Source organism: Pieris napi, chromosome 13, assembly GCF_905475465.1.
Source record: "Pieris napi chromosome 13, ilPieNapi1.2, whole genome shotgun sequence".
Lineage (NCBI taxonomy): Eukaryota > Metazoa > Arthropoda > Insecta > Lepidoptera > Pieridae > Pieris > Pieris napi.
The window spans coordinates 11,459,816-11,475,116 of record NC_062246.1 but is presented as its reverse complement, the minus strand read 5'-3'; the positions used below and the strand labels follow the sequence as shown (position 1 = coordinate 11,475,116).

General features: G+C 35.2%; 1 protein-coding gene across 4 annotated transcripts in view; it reads right to left on the bottom strand.

The window, feature by feature from the left end:
- The window catches only part of LOC125055367 (P protein-like), a 40,105-nt gene extending 24,804 nt beyond the window's left edge, over window positions 1-15,301 (bottom strand). The window contains exons 1-2 of one of the 4 annotated variants that reach the window (XM_047657800.1): window positions 15,183-15,301; window positions 7,618-7,942 (exon numbers count right to left, since the gene is read on the bottom strand). In XM_047657800.1, coding sequence (XP_047513756.1) covers window positions 7,618-7,819 — 202 coding nt within the window. In that variant the 5' untranslated portion in view covers window positions 7,820-7,942; window positions 15,183-15,301. Of the gene's footprint in view, window positions 1-7,617; window positions 7,943-14,989; window positions 15,160-15,182 lie in introns of those variants that run through there. The other 3 variants (XM_047657802.1, XM_047657801.1, XM_047657803.1) reach the window with 3 other exon arrangements.

Genomic DNA, 15,301 nt, shown 5'->3' with positions numbered 1-15,301 from the left:
GAGATCGTCGTTCTAAAAGACAAAGTAAAATTCCTTGAAGATGGGAAAAGGAAAAATAATTTAGTATTTTTTGGCATACATGAAAACCAACAAGAAGAACCTAACCTGCTTACACACATGCTGAAGTTGATAAATAATTCAACTGGTTTATCCTTGGACCCTAAAGAGCTAAGCTCAGCTTATAGACTGGGCAAAAAGAGTGAAAATCCTCGCCCAGTCCTCGTTAACTTTACTAGCCTTTGGAGAAAATACGAGGTACTGAAAAATGGAAACAAACTCCCATCTAACATGTATGTAAAAGAAGATTTTTCCAAAGAAGTATTAGAAAAAAGAAAACTATTACAAATCGAACTAAAAGCTGAACGTGCTAAAGGGAAAACTTGCCACATTAAAAAAGATAAGCTCGTTATATACGAGAATACGCATGAGAAATCTGAAAAAAGAAAGAGAAACTTCTCAGAATCTCCGAAACAATATCAACCCCAACCAACAAGTAAAAAAATAAACTTACTTGATTACTACGAAGCGCATGGCTCGAATTCAACGCCGAAACAGCAAAAAAACTAGCATGCGCCCCCGACCGCTCGAACCAACATAATTCTTTCAAACACAACAACAAAAGACAAAACGCACTAACCACCCCAAGCCGGCTGGTCACCGTGGGGGCTGTCGACCACTCCCTTCCAGCTCAGAAACGAGATGAGAAGATTCACAAAAACATTACAAGTTCCATCACTCCAAGCCGAATCGAAAATAAGATACTTTATATCGCCACTCTGAACTGTCTATCATTGAGAACACACGAAAAACTTACCGAGCTAGAGTTAGCTCTTTTAAAGATAAACTGGGACATATTAGGATTAAGCGAAATAAGAAGAATAGGCGAAAGCATTGAAGATCATACAGAGTATATCTTCTATTATAAAGGCGAAATAAAAGGATCCCATGGAGTAGGCTTTATGGTTAAAAAAATACTTACAGCCAAATATAGAAGAATTTAAGGGCATATCAGATAGAATAGCCATTCTTAATATAAACTTTCCAGGTTTCAAGGACAAATGGTCAATTATACAAATTTATGCACCTACTGAAAATCATGAAGAACATATCAAAGATAAGTTTTACAACCAATTGACTACAGTTTTACAAAATACTTTCAAAAACATCATAGTTATGGGCGATTTCAATGGAAGAATAGGACGCAGACGTCCTGGTGAAGAGAACATCATAGGCGACTTCGGCTTCGGCCCAAGGAGCAAAAATGGAGAACGAATGCTCAATCTCGCTCTCGAAAATAACTTAGCATTCATGAACAGTTTCTTCAAAAAAGTTACGGCGAAGAAGTGGACATGGATATCACCGGACGGACGCCACAAAAATGAAATCGACTACATCGGAACCAACAATAGGAAACCCTTTCAGAACGTTAGTGTATTAAATCAACTCAACTTCAACACCAATCATCGATTAGTAAGAGCCACCATAAAATGTATCGAACCAAAGAAAAGTAGAAATAAATACAACACAAAAACAAAGCTAATGATAGTAAAACAAATCCCTGACAATGAAGTCAAAAACCAGATAGAAGGAAAATATATCAATGAAGTAAATGAAATATTTGGAACTCTAAGTCGCAATCCCCCAAAAACTAACAAGAAACAAATTGGAAAAGAAACTCAAAAGCTAATGGAAGAAAGAAAACAGCTCTTAAAACTTGGAAAAAACAAGCAAAATCTAAAATTGATATCAGAAGTAAGTAAGAAAATTAGTAACAATATTAAGAAAGAAAGAACCAAAAGAAGAATAGAAGCACTTAATTACCATATAACCAAGACAGGAGGAGTTAAAAAAGCTCTAAATGAACTCGTAGAAACAAAACAATGGATACCGAACATTAAGAATTACGTAGGCAAACAACAGACAAAAAGAAAAGATATATTGAAAACTGCAACAGACTTCTACAGAAACCTCTACTCACTAGAGACTGATAATACCTCACAGAATCCAGTAAATCTTGAACAAGACGAAGAAGAGGTACCTAAATTTCTCCTTTCAGAAACGGAGCATGCTATCAAAAGCCTACAAAATGGAAAAGCGCCTGGACCAGATCACATAACTAATGAGATGATCAAAGTATCATCAGCAGCACCAGGGAACCTAAGAAAACTTACTGAACTATTCAACACCATACTAAAAACGGAATACATACCTTCTCAATGGACGAAGAACATAATTACACTGCTCCACAAAAAGGGTGACAGGAACATCATAGAAAACTATAGACCTATAAGCCTTATGTCCAACATGTATAAAGTTTTCTCCAAAATGATCCTGCGAAGAATAACGAAGGTAATGGATGAACAACAACCCATGGAACAAGCTGGATTCAGATCCGGATTCTCAACTGTAGATCATATACATGTTATAAAACAGCTAATACAAAAGTGCAAAGAATACGGAAAAGCACTATACATCGCTTTTGTAGACTACAGTAAAGCATTCGACTCTATAAAGCACGATTCCCTCTGGAGAGCCTTAATACAACAAGGTATACCAAAAAAATACATACGTATAATTAGAAATATATATACAAGTAGCACGGCTTATATCAAACTAGAGACAACGGGTGAAGAATTTCCTATAGCCAGGGGTGTGAGACAGGGCGATCCTTTGTCCCCAAAACTCTTCTCAGCCATTTTGGAGAGTTTATTTAGAAATTTGGAATGGGATAAGGTCGGCATAAACATAAACGGCAGACAACTGAACCACCTAAGATTCGCAGACGATTTAGTGATCATTTCAGATAACGCAAAGACGCTTCAAACTATGCTGCAACAGCTGACAGAAGCAAGCAAGATAGTTGGGCTTTCTATGAACAAATCTAAAACGAAAATAATGACAAATAGAGAAACTATTATGATACAAATAGGAGGAGATGCTATCGAATATGTAGATCACTACGTATATTTAGGGCAAATAATATCATTTCATGACCAAATGGATCTTGAGATAGAAAGAAGAGTGTCTAGCGCCTGGAAGAGATTTTGGTCACTCAAGGAAGTACTTAAAAGTAAAGACTTCCCAATAGTAGCTAAGAAAAAGGTGTTCAATCTATGTATCCTACCATGTGTTACATACGGCTGCGAGACTTGGGCTTTATCTCAGAAACATCTTCTAAAGTTGAGAACATGCCAAAGAGGAATGGAAAGAAGCATGGTGGGTGTAACACTGAGACATCGAAAAAGAGCAGAAGAGATCAGATCAACGACCAAAGTAGAAGACATTATAAAGAAAATAAGGCAGTTGAAATGGCGCTGGACTGGGCACATGACGAGAGATAGCAGGTTGAAATGGACAAAAATAATTACAGACTGGCAACCACGTGATGGAAAAAGGAAAAGAGGAAGACCGACCAAGAGATGGGCAGACGATATTAAGATAATAGGAGGCACAACTTGGACAAGAAGAGCTAATAACAGAAAAGAATGGAAACAGCTGGAAGAGGCCTACGTGTCACAGGACACGCTGATCACCAAAAGCGGGTCATATGATGCATAAGATTAAGTTTTATTTTATTTATGTGTTAGAATTAAGTGTTTTTTTTTTTATGTAACTTAAATAATTGTTATTACATTGTATGGGTGTCAGCAATAAAGGCTAATCAATATAACCTAATTTAATAATTTATAAGCTATGTTTATATAAAGCGAATTAAATGCAGTCAAACTGTGTAAGCAGTTTTGCGGGGCATGGTTTAATTGAAAGTGTAACTTTTTATGAATAAATATAAACATACATACATACTAAAAACGATATTTAACATAAGAAAGTGTCCAATAACACTACTTTCAGTCTCTATTAAGAGGAAGTCACTCTGTTCTTGTATTTTTCCATTTATTACCGTTTAGCACTTTTGACTAACGTGCACTCGCACGTAGTTTTGTTGGGTCAACGTTTGTTTGCCATTAAGCCACGAAGGTGGTACTCATACGCAATGAAGATGGGCATATAAGTAATAAGTATATTCTCCAATTATACAAAAAGCTAGCGAACTGTGGAATTGACTCCAAAAAGAGCATATTCATCCCTCAAAGCACCCACTAAAATGAGTGTCCAAAAAGGCCAGTCATAAGTCAGTGATAAAATATATTACCAGAAGATGCCAAGCAGTAAAATACATCATCATAAGACTCTTCAAAACGTCAATGTAAACATGGCAACAAAGGTCAACCTTTAATTAGCTGCAACATTGCACTTGCGATATTTTGTTGTAATTTACATTTTTTACGACGTTGCTCGTTGCTTTGGCTCTTAGCAACTTTGTATACGAAAAATTTAATATATAGAATGTGTGAATGTGATCAGTATGTACATTGTTCACACACACACGTATGGAGTGAGTAATGGAGTACTATTCTAATCTGTGGGCGGAAGCTCGAATCGTCGACGACCCTTTCCGTTGGCGTTGCGTGGAGATGTGGGGTCACTCTTATCTTCTACCGCATTTATCAAGGAGCGTTCAGAGGATAAGATTCAGTACTTGCAGCTGAGCTTCTTCATCGGACGTCGAGGTGATACGGGAATTAGTATTCTATACTGTAGTCCGTCGTTCGAAAACTGAGCGTTTTTAAGGCAGTTTTTGCCGCGCACCACTATGTGAAACCAGCTGCCCACTGAAGTATTTCCGAACCAATTCGACTTAGGGTCCTTCAAGAAAAGAACCGTACCAATTCGCAAGCCCTCTGGCTTTGAGAGTGTCTATGGGCAGCGGTATCACTTAACATCAGATGAGCATGCCCGTTTGACTCCTGTTCCACCAAAAATATGCTTACATATTAAGCACTTTGAGGACTGGTTATCAGAAGCCTTAGGGTTATATATCCCCAAGCAGGCACTTGATTGGAACCAGCACGGAGAGCGGGCTTGCAGATGAGGCAAAGAGAGCCAGAAAGACTTGGTGTGAAATACGAGACCGAATACGACCGAAGACTCACAGTGGATGCCGTCTGCCCCATCGAGATAGTAAGTCATATCCAAATGAAAGAATGCTCCTTGAATGAAATGAATGAATGTCTGTCAATAAATCTGTGCAAAGTCGGAGCGGGTTGCTAGTAAAATTATATTTCCACCTGGCTATTTATGTCTTTTGACAAGCGGTGTAATTCTATCCGTTCAATGACCTAAGAATTTGCATGCAGGTTAAACACAGTACACAATAGATTTGGTCGGATAGGTACAACATTATTTTAGTCAGGGGAAAAACCTCACTTTAAAGCGTAAATAACTTTTATAGTATTTGTAGTCACCACCTGTGTCTACCCGAATAAATAGTTGGTACGGAATCGTGACCTCGGCTTGCTTCAATATCTGTGAACAAAATCTAGAAAAACAAACTCGTCTGCCAAATGTGTATAGTCTTTAAGCCACAATAGAAGTTGCTTCTCGCTAGATACTTGGATTTTTTAATATTCCAATCACGCGAACTATAACTACTAAGATAATATTTATTTATCTATAATTTAAATACATTTGTTTAAATTAAGATCAGGAAAGTGAGCAGAGAAGACGGCTGTGCTATCTTGTGCTAGCACGGTATTGCAGCAAGATTTAGTGTGAATTCAAACAATTATGATACTCGGAAAGTGTGACACTTTCGTAACTTAAACAATAAATATTAATCTAAATAAAGTACATATTGACTCTACTGAGCATTGATCGTTGGAATTAAAAATTATTTGTCTAATTATTGAGGAAATACTTTCAATTCTTTTTGATTATTGAAGTTACTCTTAAGAGCGATTAAAAAGAGTGGCGGAGAATTTCTTGCCAGTTGTTCTTGCCTGCTCTACTCAACTACTACGAAATTGATTCTAAATGTAAATTTAGAATCAATTTAACACCTTTTCTGTTGACGTTCTTATGAACCTTCACTTATGTGAACTTGGTTACCTATATGAATAAAGTTATTTTGAGTTTGAGTGTGAATATATAGACACTAAGCGCTAAATTTAAAAACGTATTTGATTTACACACTAATACCAAGATTCGTTCGATGTAATTTTTTTGGCTTTATATTTATTCCTTGAAACAATTTACGAAAATACACTTAAAATATTTTTTTTTCAAGGACCTCTTATTGAGTATAGACCTCCTCCAATTGGCTCCATCTCTCTCTGTTTTGAGCATTTTTCTCCCAATACTCTCTACCAACTTCCTAAGCTCGTCAGCCCACCGTGCAAGAGGGCGAATTCGCTTTTATACGCGGTATGGCCCGGCCATTTCCACTTAAGTTTTTTGGCTATATGAATTGCCATCAATTTGGATCAACGTGAACGCCTACCGCCTTTCATCCTCAAAGGTCACCGGCGTCCTAGAGACTCTTAAAAGTCCGTACTAAACAATGATACAGTTCATACATACATTGTTATAATGATTTAATTTACGTGCGACTTACGAATACGCATATAAAATAATTATAGTGAAATCGCATTTAATAAACATATAGAAATGTTTACAAAGCCATCTAAACAAAGACTGTCAATCATCATTTTGTAATGCCAATTCTAAGATAAGCTAGACTAAACAACCTTTAAAGACTAAACAACAATTTAGTCGCATAGGCAATTCAAGTGATAATAAAGTATTTGAGTTGTTGGCAGACAACGATGATATTTGAAGTCCCGAATAGCGTGCGATGATTAACGATTGTTTGTCTTAGAAATACAATACAATACATTAGAAACAAGACGGGATTTACAGTTGGCCTATTATATACAGGGGGTCTCAACTGAATGTTCATATTTAGTTGATCGATTAAAAAAATTAAGTCGTGTATCAAAAAAGTGGTTATTTATTTTTAAGTACACATTGGGAAATTATTTCTTAAAAATAATACCGTCCAAATGTAGATCCGGAAACCGGCAGATTTTGTGTTTTTAGTAAGTTTTAGATTATATTCTTCAAAATAAAAAAATCGCGCTCGAGAATGCCGGATTAACGTTTTTTTTACAAGTTCGCGACCCTATAACTCGGCGGCGTCAAGGACTTATCGTCAGATTAGTTAAACTTAGTCTTAAAACACTAAAATCAACCACCAATATCTTAACCTGACGCGCTCGAGTATTTCAGACTATCGATTTTTTTTTACTAATCTGATCGTCTATCCTAGGCGCGCGTCACTACATATAGAGCTAAATACTTTACAAGGTATAGGCTATTAGGTCTAAAGGCCGATTTACATTATCTTAGTGTTTAGGAGAGTGCTTTAGGATAGTACTTTAGTTGAAACATGTAAACGCTACTTGCTTTAGTAAACGCTACGCTAAAGAACTTGCCTTTCAAGTTGTACTAAAGCACTCTCCTAAACACTAAGATAATGTAAATATTATTATATATATTATATATTATTATTATCATATATTAAACTGTCACGCTCGAGTATTACAGAAATTTCCCCTATTCGCCTACCTAACTATAAGTGTACATTGTGTTATCTAAATGAATAAATGATTTTTGACTTTAACTTTGTATTCAGCCAACTACCCTAATAGGAGATATTTTTATGTTTAGGGGTTATAAGTTTAGAAAGTCTACTATGAAAATAAATAGGCGACTTACCGATTTCTTTCTCGTATCTCTTCTGAAAGGGCTCCAGGTCCGGATCATACTTTATCTTCCTCGGCAACTTCAGCCAGACCTGAAGGGCCTCTGCTGTCAGCTCGCCCGTGGAAACCAGGGAATACTGACTCCTACTGAGCTCCGGTTCAGCATTTCTGGAGACACTCCGCCAATCTTTAACTTTTTTCAACAGTTTATCCATTGGAACATAAGAGAGTCACACACAGAGCACTTCAGAGTATTTAGTTTCAAAACAATTTTCACTTCAAAACCCGTTTGTTTTTATGCGTATAATTTAGTTTCTGAGACACTATTAAGATTCTACCTAAAATATATATTTTCAGTTTTTGCAAAAGCGCAGCGTTTTCGGTTATTTCATTGGAATATTTGCAAGAAGAGATTTCACATAAATTTGTGCTCTGAAATACACGAAAAAATTTACTGAAATTTGAAAGTTGTATTTTGACGTTACTGTTTATAATGCCACGTGTCTATGTGACTTAAAGTATATGGCTAATGTGGTACCATGATCTTTTTCTACGGTACATATTTCTACGCACAGACACCAAGGGAGTGTTTCCTATGTACATATGTATGTATTCCCGGCTTTCATAAATTCCACAATTTCATAGGCCCAAAGTAGACGGCGTGTGACAGGCTCAGAAGACTGGCACTTGCCTATCAGATTGACAAATGATCATCAAACAGTGCTCTGAAGCCCAGACCTAAAAAGGTAGCGCCACTGATTTATTTAATATATAGTTAGTAGTATGATTTTTTAAATATAAAGTAAGCATAAACTCTTCAGTACGTTTAAGAAGTCACGTGTGACGAATATATAAGTATGTAACATATATAGAATGCAATTCAGCAAGTGCATAAACAATTTTTAATAGTCTCTCCATGTTGCTTATGGTTTATTCATAGTAAAACTGAATTGCCTACAATGGTGTCATTGTTTGCATTGCACAACTACAGAGGCGAATTGCAAGATAAAAGATGGTTCGTCAATATAAATACAAATACAGCGTGATACCGTTTCGTACAGCCCTGCGATTCTGTAACTCACTTTTCAGTAGTGAAGCAGTCATTTTATGATTTGGCATTCTAATAAACAATAAACTACAAGCTCCCACCTTTTCAGAATGCCAAATCATAATATTACTGCTTCATGACTCATTTGAGAGCGACCGCCGATGCGAAAACCGCTGTGTGAGTTCGAAAAGTGAGTTACAGAATCGCAGGGCAGTAGCGTGATTCTACCTATAAGATGGCAAAAGTGAGATAGCAATGGTATAAATAATTTCATATGTTAGGACCTAATATAAACATTCTGAATAGTGATTACAGCTCTGTACACAACAGATAACGACTCAATCCTTGCAATGGGTTTTAAGAAACTTGCCAACATGATATTATATATTACATTGGACAAAATACCTACGATTAGTAGCACTTGCCCGTGTCGTGAACAAACATTGTAAAGAAATCTTTCTTAGACCCTCGTGTTGCCCAAATGCAAGACCAAGACGAGACCTAGGCCAGTCTTGGTCTTGGTCTTACGTTAATACACCTGGTCTTGGTATTGCGCTTTCAGTCTTGGTTTCCAGCAAGAGTCTCGAAAGCCTTGCAAATTCCTATTAGCCTATTATTATAAAATATTCATGTGTATGTTTAAAACATAACAAACAGTTTTTCTAATTATTTAAAAACTAGTGTAAGTTAAAATCTGTTAAAATAAATAACTGTTGAAATTGAGCTTTCGTCAACTGTCATTTTCATACAAAGGTCTATCGACAGACACCGATCCGACCTCCCATGGATAGCTTGTATCGACAGATGGCTATTACAATCCGTCGATTGGTTATTGGCACACTTTTACAACATTTGGTTTAAGATTACTACCCCAGATGGTGCATTATGGATTGAGATAGGTTATTGGGTTCGGGCGTTAATAACGCCCAAATCTCAGTTTGTCTTGTCGACTGTAAGACGAGCCCTCAAGAGAGTCTTTCAGGCTTAAGTCTTGTCTTGCTCAAGTCTTGCAGGTTTCAGTTTCAGGTCAGTTATCAGTCAAGACCGACGTTGGGCAACACTATTAGACCCGAAAATGCCTCCGGCTGGCCTCTACTAAAAACATGATGACAAAAACGGGGAGCGCTTTAGGACAAATCGTGGGGTTAAAAGACGCGGAGTAAATAGGAGAAGATACGCCCATCTCCTACCTTTGTAGTGTGTATTGCACCAGAGGTTTTTGAGCGTAACATACCGTTGATATTCCGGAATGCAAGAGCGACGTCGGGACCTCGGAACTACTCGAATTGGATTTAATGGGTATTGCTTACCCAGTCCTTGAATAGCAGAGATACTACTGTGGGTCGAGCTCCACATACCCCTGCAACTTTTGGGGGCAGGGGGTGCGCAAATGCATTTGCACCTTGGATATTAAAAAAAGGGTAGCGCAACTGAGTTCGATTAAGAATAAAATAAGTACCCCTAATTTGAGGGTTTGTAGTATTGGTTAATAGAAGCTCCCAAACCCTATGCTCTGTTATGGGTTCGGCATTGGCATGTCTACTCATTACCCTTGAAGGTAATTACAGCCACACCCGGCCCGACCCTAATTAAAAATTCACACATTATGTCATTTTAATAACTGTAATTTTATAATATTAATTTATTACTGAAGGATATAAAATATTTTTTTTATTTTGTGATACAGACTTTTGAATTGAAATTTTACCGTTTTTTCAGTGACTATTTTTAATACATTTGAAGAGATACCCTTAAGCGGGCCATAGACGGACCGCATGTTGCAGTCAAGACCGACTGCAACATGCGGTTTGCTCAGGAACTGCTCGAGCGGTCCGTGTATTGCGAATATGAATTTAGTATGGAAACTGCAGATCGCCGTGCGGCGACCGCATGTTGCAGTCGGTCTTGACTGCAACATGCGGTCCGTCTATGGCCCGCTTTAGAGTATGATTTTTTTTTATAGAACAGGGGGCAAATATATTTTTATTCCTGCACGTATATACGCGAACTTTCTCCCACGATCTGACAATATTCGTTATGGACTCTACAGACTATAATCTCGTATATATCTTCTTAATATATATAAATTACGTGTCACGTTAATTGTCCGCTATGGACTCCTAAACTACCGAACCGATATCAATCAAATTTGCACACCGTGTGTAGTTTGATCCAACTTAAAAGAATAGCTTACATCTCAATTTATACCCGCAATCTTATTTTATTGCAAAATATTTGTTTATTATTTGATAGTCACAATTCTAACAGATGGGCGCTGTGTTGAAAGTACCAACGTTTCACATAAGCTACAATTTAATGGCATAACCACCAAAAAAGCATGGTGATCCCTATGACTGGTGTTCTCCAACCGTTTCCCTTGAATAGTTTGCTACTATGTAATATAACAAAAACCTTAGCCACAGCAACGCTTGGCCGGTCTGCTAGTCTAATATATAAAATTCAGAAACGAGAATTTTATAAGTGACTCTTATACGTAAACCAATACATTTTTAAGATACGGTACTTACGTTGGTCCATATACGAAATTAAGTTTGCCCATACAGCGAAGAAAACATGTCTTAACATTTTGTTGCGCTGATATGTATATGTAATAAGTAATTTCGGGAAAGATATTAATAAATGTAACACACAAAAGCTACACCACAACCTGAAAGCTGGAACTGTCAAGAACTTCTCTTCTATCGAGAAGAGAAGCCCGTAGAAACCTCATACGAAACCAACAAGTCAATTCAACTTCATAATTACTGAATGTCCTCGTGACTGTATTTCAAGGTATAGTAGAATAGTAACACGTGTTAAATACAATAACTAAAACACAATTTAAATTTATGGTAAGAGTGTGAAAATCTCTTGTGTCGTGTTTATTGCTCATAAATAATTATCTAGCATAACATATCTTTATATGTACAGTGAACTAGACAAATGTATTCATTATCAGGAGTTTAACCTGTGTTCTGTATGTATCAGTTTTGTCGCGTGTTCCTCCTTTTGTATGGCAATTAAAGTTTACAATAAATTACCAAAAGAATTAGAAGATCTTCCGTCTAGAGTCTTTAAAAAACGACTAGTGTATTACTTTTAGATAAAATGTACTATTCAATTAACGATTATTTGTTTGAGACACTGTAATTGATATAAATTTAATGATATAATGTATAATATATGAATTGACTTTGACTAATAATGTAAAAATTCCTTAAGACAAATTTGCGCGCCATTGTGTGGCAGAATATGCGAACGATTTACGATTGTATCACCTTAACATTTTGTACCATATTCTTGCAATAAATAAATTATTATTATTATTACATTTCATAACTACACTAAAATCGGATACCTGCACTTGGCCTGACATTTTTTCAACACTATACATATTGAATTCCCCTCGCAACTCTTTCAAAAATGATGTCACTTACACCCACACACACACACTAATATACACCCGCACCCAACACTCATTCTCTCTCTCATATTATGAAGTCATTATTTACTTTTTCTTAATAAATAAGTATCTTTTGTCGTGTAAGCTTTGGCAGATTAGATGCTAGAAGTAGTACTTTTCCTGCACGTGTATACGCGAACTTTCTTCCTAGACTCTACAGACTAATTATACGTACATATAATTAATAATATTTTCTATAAAATTCCTCTTTAGACAATTAGTTTAAATTACTTGTTAAGTTGGGCGCACATAGTACAAAAACTATGTAATATGCAGAATCAGTCGGGAATAATTTCTTGTAACTGCAGTTTTTTGACAATATCTATTACATCTAATATATAAAATTCTCGATTTTAATTCAATTTTTTATGTATATTCAGTAAGTCTGAGAATCGTACAACATCTAAATGTTAAGGGTGATCAAACAAAAATACATACAACCATTAATTTTCACCTCTCTACGATCAACCCCTATTTTTAAGTAGATAGTTTTCTTTTGTGTCGGCTTGAAACAATTATTGTTTTCTAGATATTTTCGATTATGATTACATTCTTAGATAGATAGTACCGGTGACCCGAGCTGTTGCTTTCCTCGGTCAACAAATAAGTATCGCAATACAGCGAGGAAAAGCTGCCAGCGTTAAAGGTACCTACACTGCCACAGGGACCAAACTTTTTAAATTTGTCTTTATTTTCTTTTTATTATTTTTTAATAAAAAAAATATAAAAAATATAAAATAATATGCGTGTTATGTTTAGGTATGAATAAATGATTCAATATACTCATTACATTCTTCAATTCGATGTATGTATAATGTATATACAGTACTTACGAAAGTTTAAGTTACGTATATATTAAGTATTAAATAAGACTGATCTTAAATTATCGTGATTCATGTGCACTTTTTACTTTTTATTTTTCATGTATCCTTTTATTAGTTTAGTTTGTTTTTTCTTAATAACTATATGTAATATGCATTTCTGCACTTCTTGCCTACCTTATCTTATTTAATACATTTTTTTTACTCTCGCAGTGGTTGCCTGGTAGAGATCGCTCGAAAGCGATACGGCCGCCAGTTGCCCTCCTTTTCATTTAATTATGTTCAACTTTTATATTGTAATGCAACGAAGTGTTAATAAATAAATAAAATTCATTTATTTTGTACACAGGACCCAAAAACCAAATGTTAAAGGTACGCTGCCACAGGGACCAAACTTTTTAAATTTGTTTTGATTTTCTTTTTAATAAATAAATATATTATTTTTATAAATGCTCCTAACTGTACAGCAATTTGCGATAATATATATTGATAGTAATGACGTTAATATGCTAATTATCGTTAAACAAACCGGGTAGATTAATAAACGAGGTTTACGTTCGTGTTAAAAGAGCTCAGATCAGAAAGAAAAAGAAGAATTGCATTTATTGAAATGCAAAAAAAAAAATACGAATAAACTTTAACCAGATATGAGACCAACTAAGCGTCACCAACCAACGGCCCATAAAATAAATCAGTGGAGATTTTGTGGAATAATTTTTAGCCTTATATTACTTTATTTGTTACATGATTTGTCAAACGAATAGGCAAGTAGGTGATCAGCTTCCTGTGCCGTCACGCCGTCGATTTTTTGGGTATAAGGCAAGAACGATGTTTCCTACACCGTTCGGTGCACAGCCGGGGAACGAATCTACGACGTCAGAGATGGGAGTCCTACGCTAAAGCCACAGTGCTCGTGCTCAATCTTTAAGAAATATTCTAATAGTTGGTTTCCCAGCCTTCTGCTCTTTGTATGACATACGATTATCCAATCCTCTAGAATGGTACAGTGTTGCTGGAAACTTTTGTAATAAACTGTTAACCAAGTTAAAAAAGGCGTACATACGCCTTTTTGAATTTCTTTACAATGTAATTTTAGATCTCTTAACTGACATAACCAATTCAAGTTACTATTGACAACAGAATTAAGTGAATTTTTACGGAAGTCAGATTCAGCTTTCTTCCCTTATAATGGTTTGTATGTGTGTATAGTAAGAAAAATGACTGCGCAGCCTCCTGTGTGTTACTTTAGTAAGTCATTATTAGGATATGTCATTTCGTAATCTGTTCTAATATGCAATGTCTTGCTATTTGTAAATTAAATAATGAATAATTATAATTATAATTTGCCAGCGTTAAAGGAACACTGTCACAGGGACCAAACTTTTTAAATTTCTTTTTAATTATTTTTATTATTACCTACTTTGTGGGTTAAGAAAATTGTAAATAAAAAAGTTTAAGTAAATTATACGTATGTAGCATGATTGAATAATATTTATAATCAATAGAATAACCTAAGTGATTGATTCGGAATTACATTTCGAATTTATTAATAGAAAAGGTTTTTATAATTTCAACCGATTAATAAATTAAACTTATTTACTAATTACGTATACAAAAAGATTGCTTGATTAAAAATATACTGTTCAGCTTAGTAATGTTTATTGCCCATAAAATAAGCGTATTGTTTAGCATCAAATTGCAAAAAATATTGATTTTTTTACGCGTTAAAAATAATTTCCATGACAACTATGCAATGTATAAAGACTTCCAGAAACATTACCTATTTCATATATGTATGTCTGCCTTAAAAAAGACGCAAAACTGTGTGTGTATTATGTACACATATAGTGAGGTCAATAACCTCTCGAATTTAATACCTTGTTTGTTTTGTTTTTTTCTGCCTTTTTCTGTTTTTTATTTAAAAAACAAAAACATATTTCCTTTTAAAGGTAATTTGGACTTCTATCAATTTGTGTAAGCATATATTATAATTTATACAAAATAATGTAGAATATTTGGTTGTAAATATATTTAGAGCATAAATTATTCATACCTTGAGTTATCTTTAAAATTATGCCTTATGTTTTCTAATCAAAACATACTAATTAGTTGATAGCGATAAAAATGATAAAACACTTCACTCAATAAAATAGCAGAAAACGCGTCGCTGCATTTAAAATAATCCATTCAAAAGCAAACTGGCAACATTCCAACAAATTTTTGTAAAACATAAACAATAAACTCACGAAAACAAACGCTATCCGCGCAAAAAACCTCTTTTGTTTTTATTATTCGAAATTCGAATGTTTACGAGCACACGTTCGCTGTGTTTCGCGCGCTTTCTGAGACTAGCTTGACAAATAAA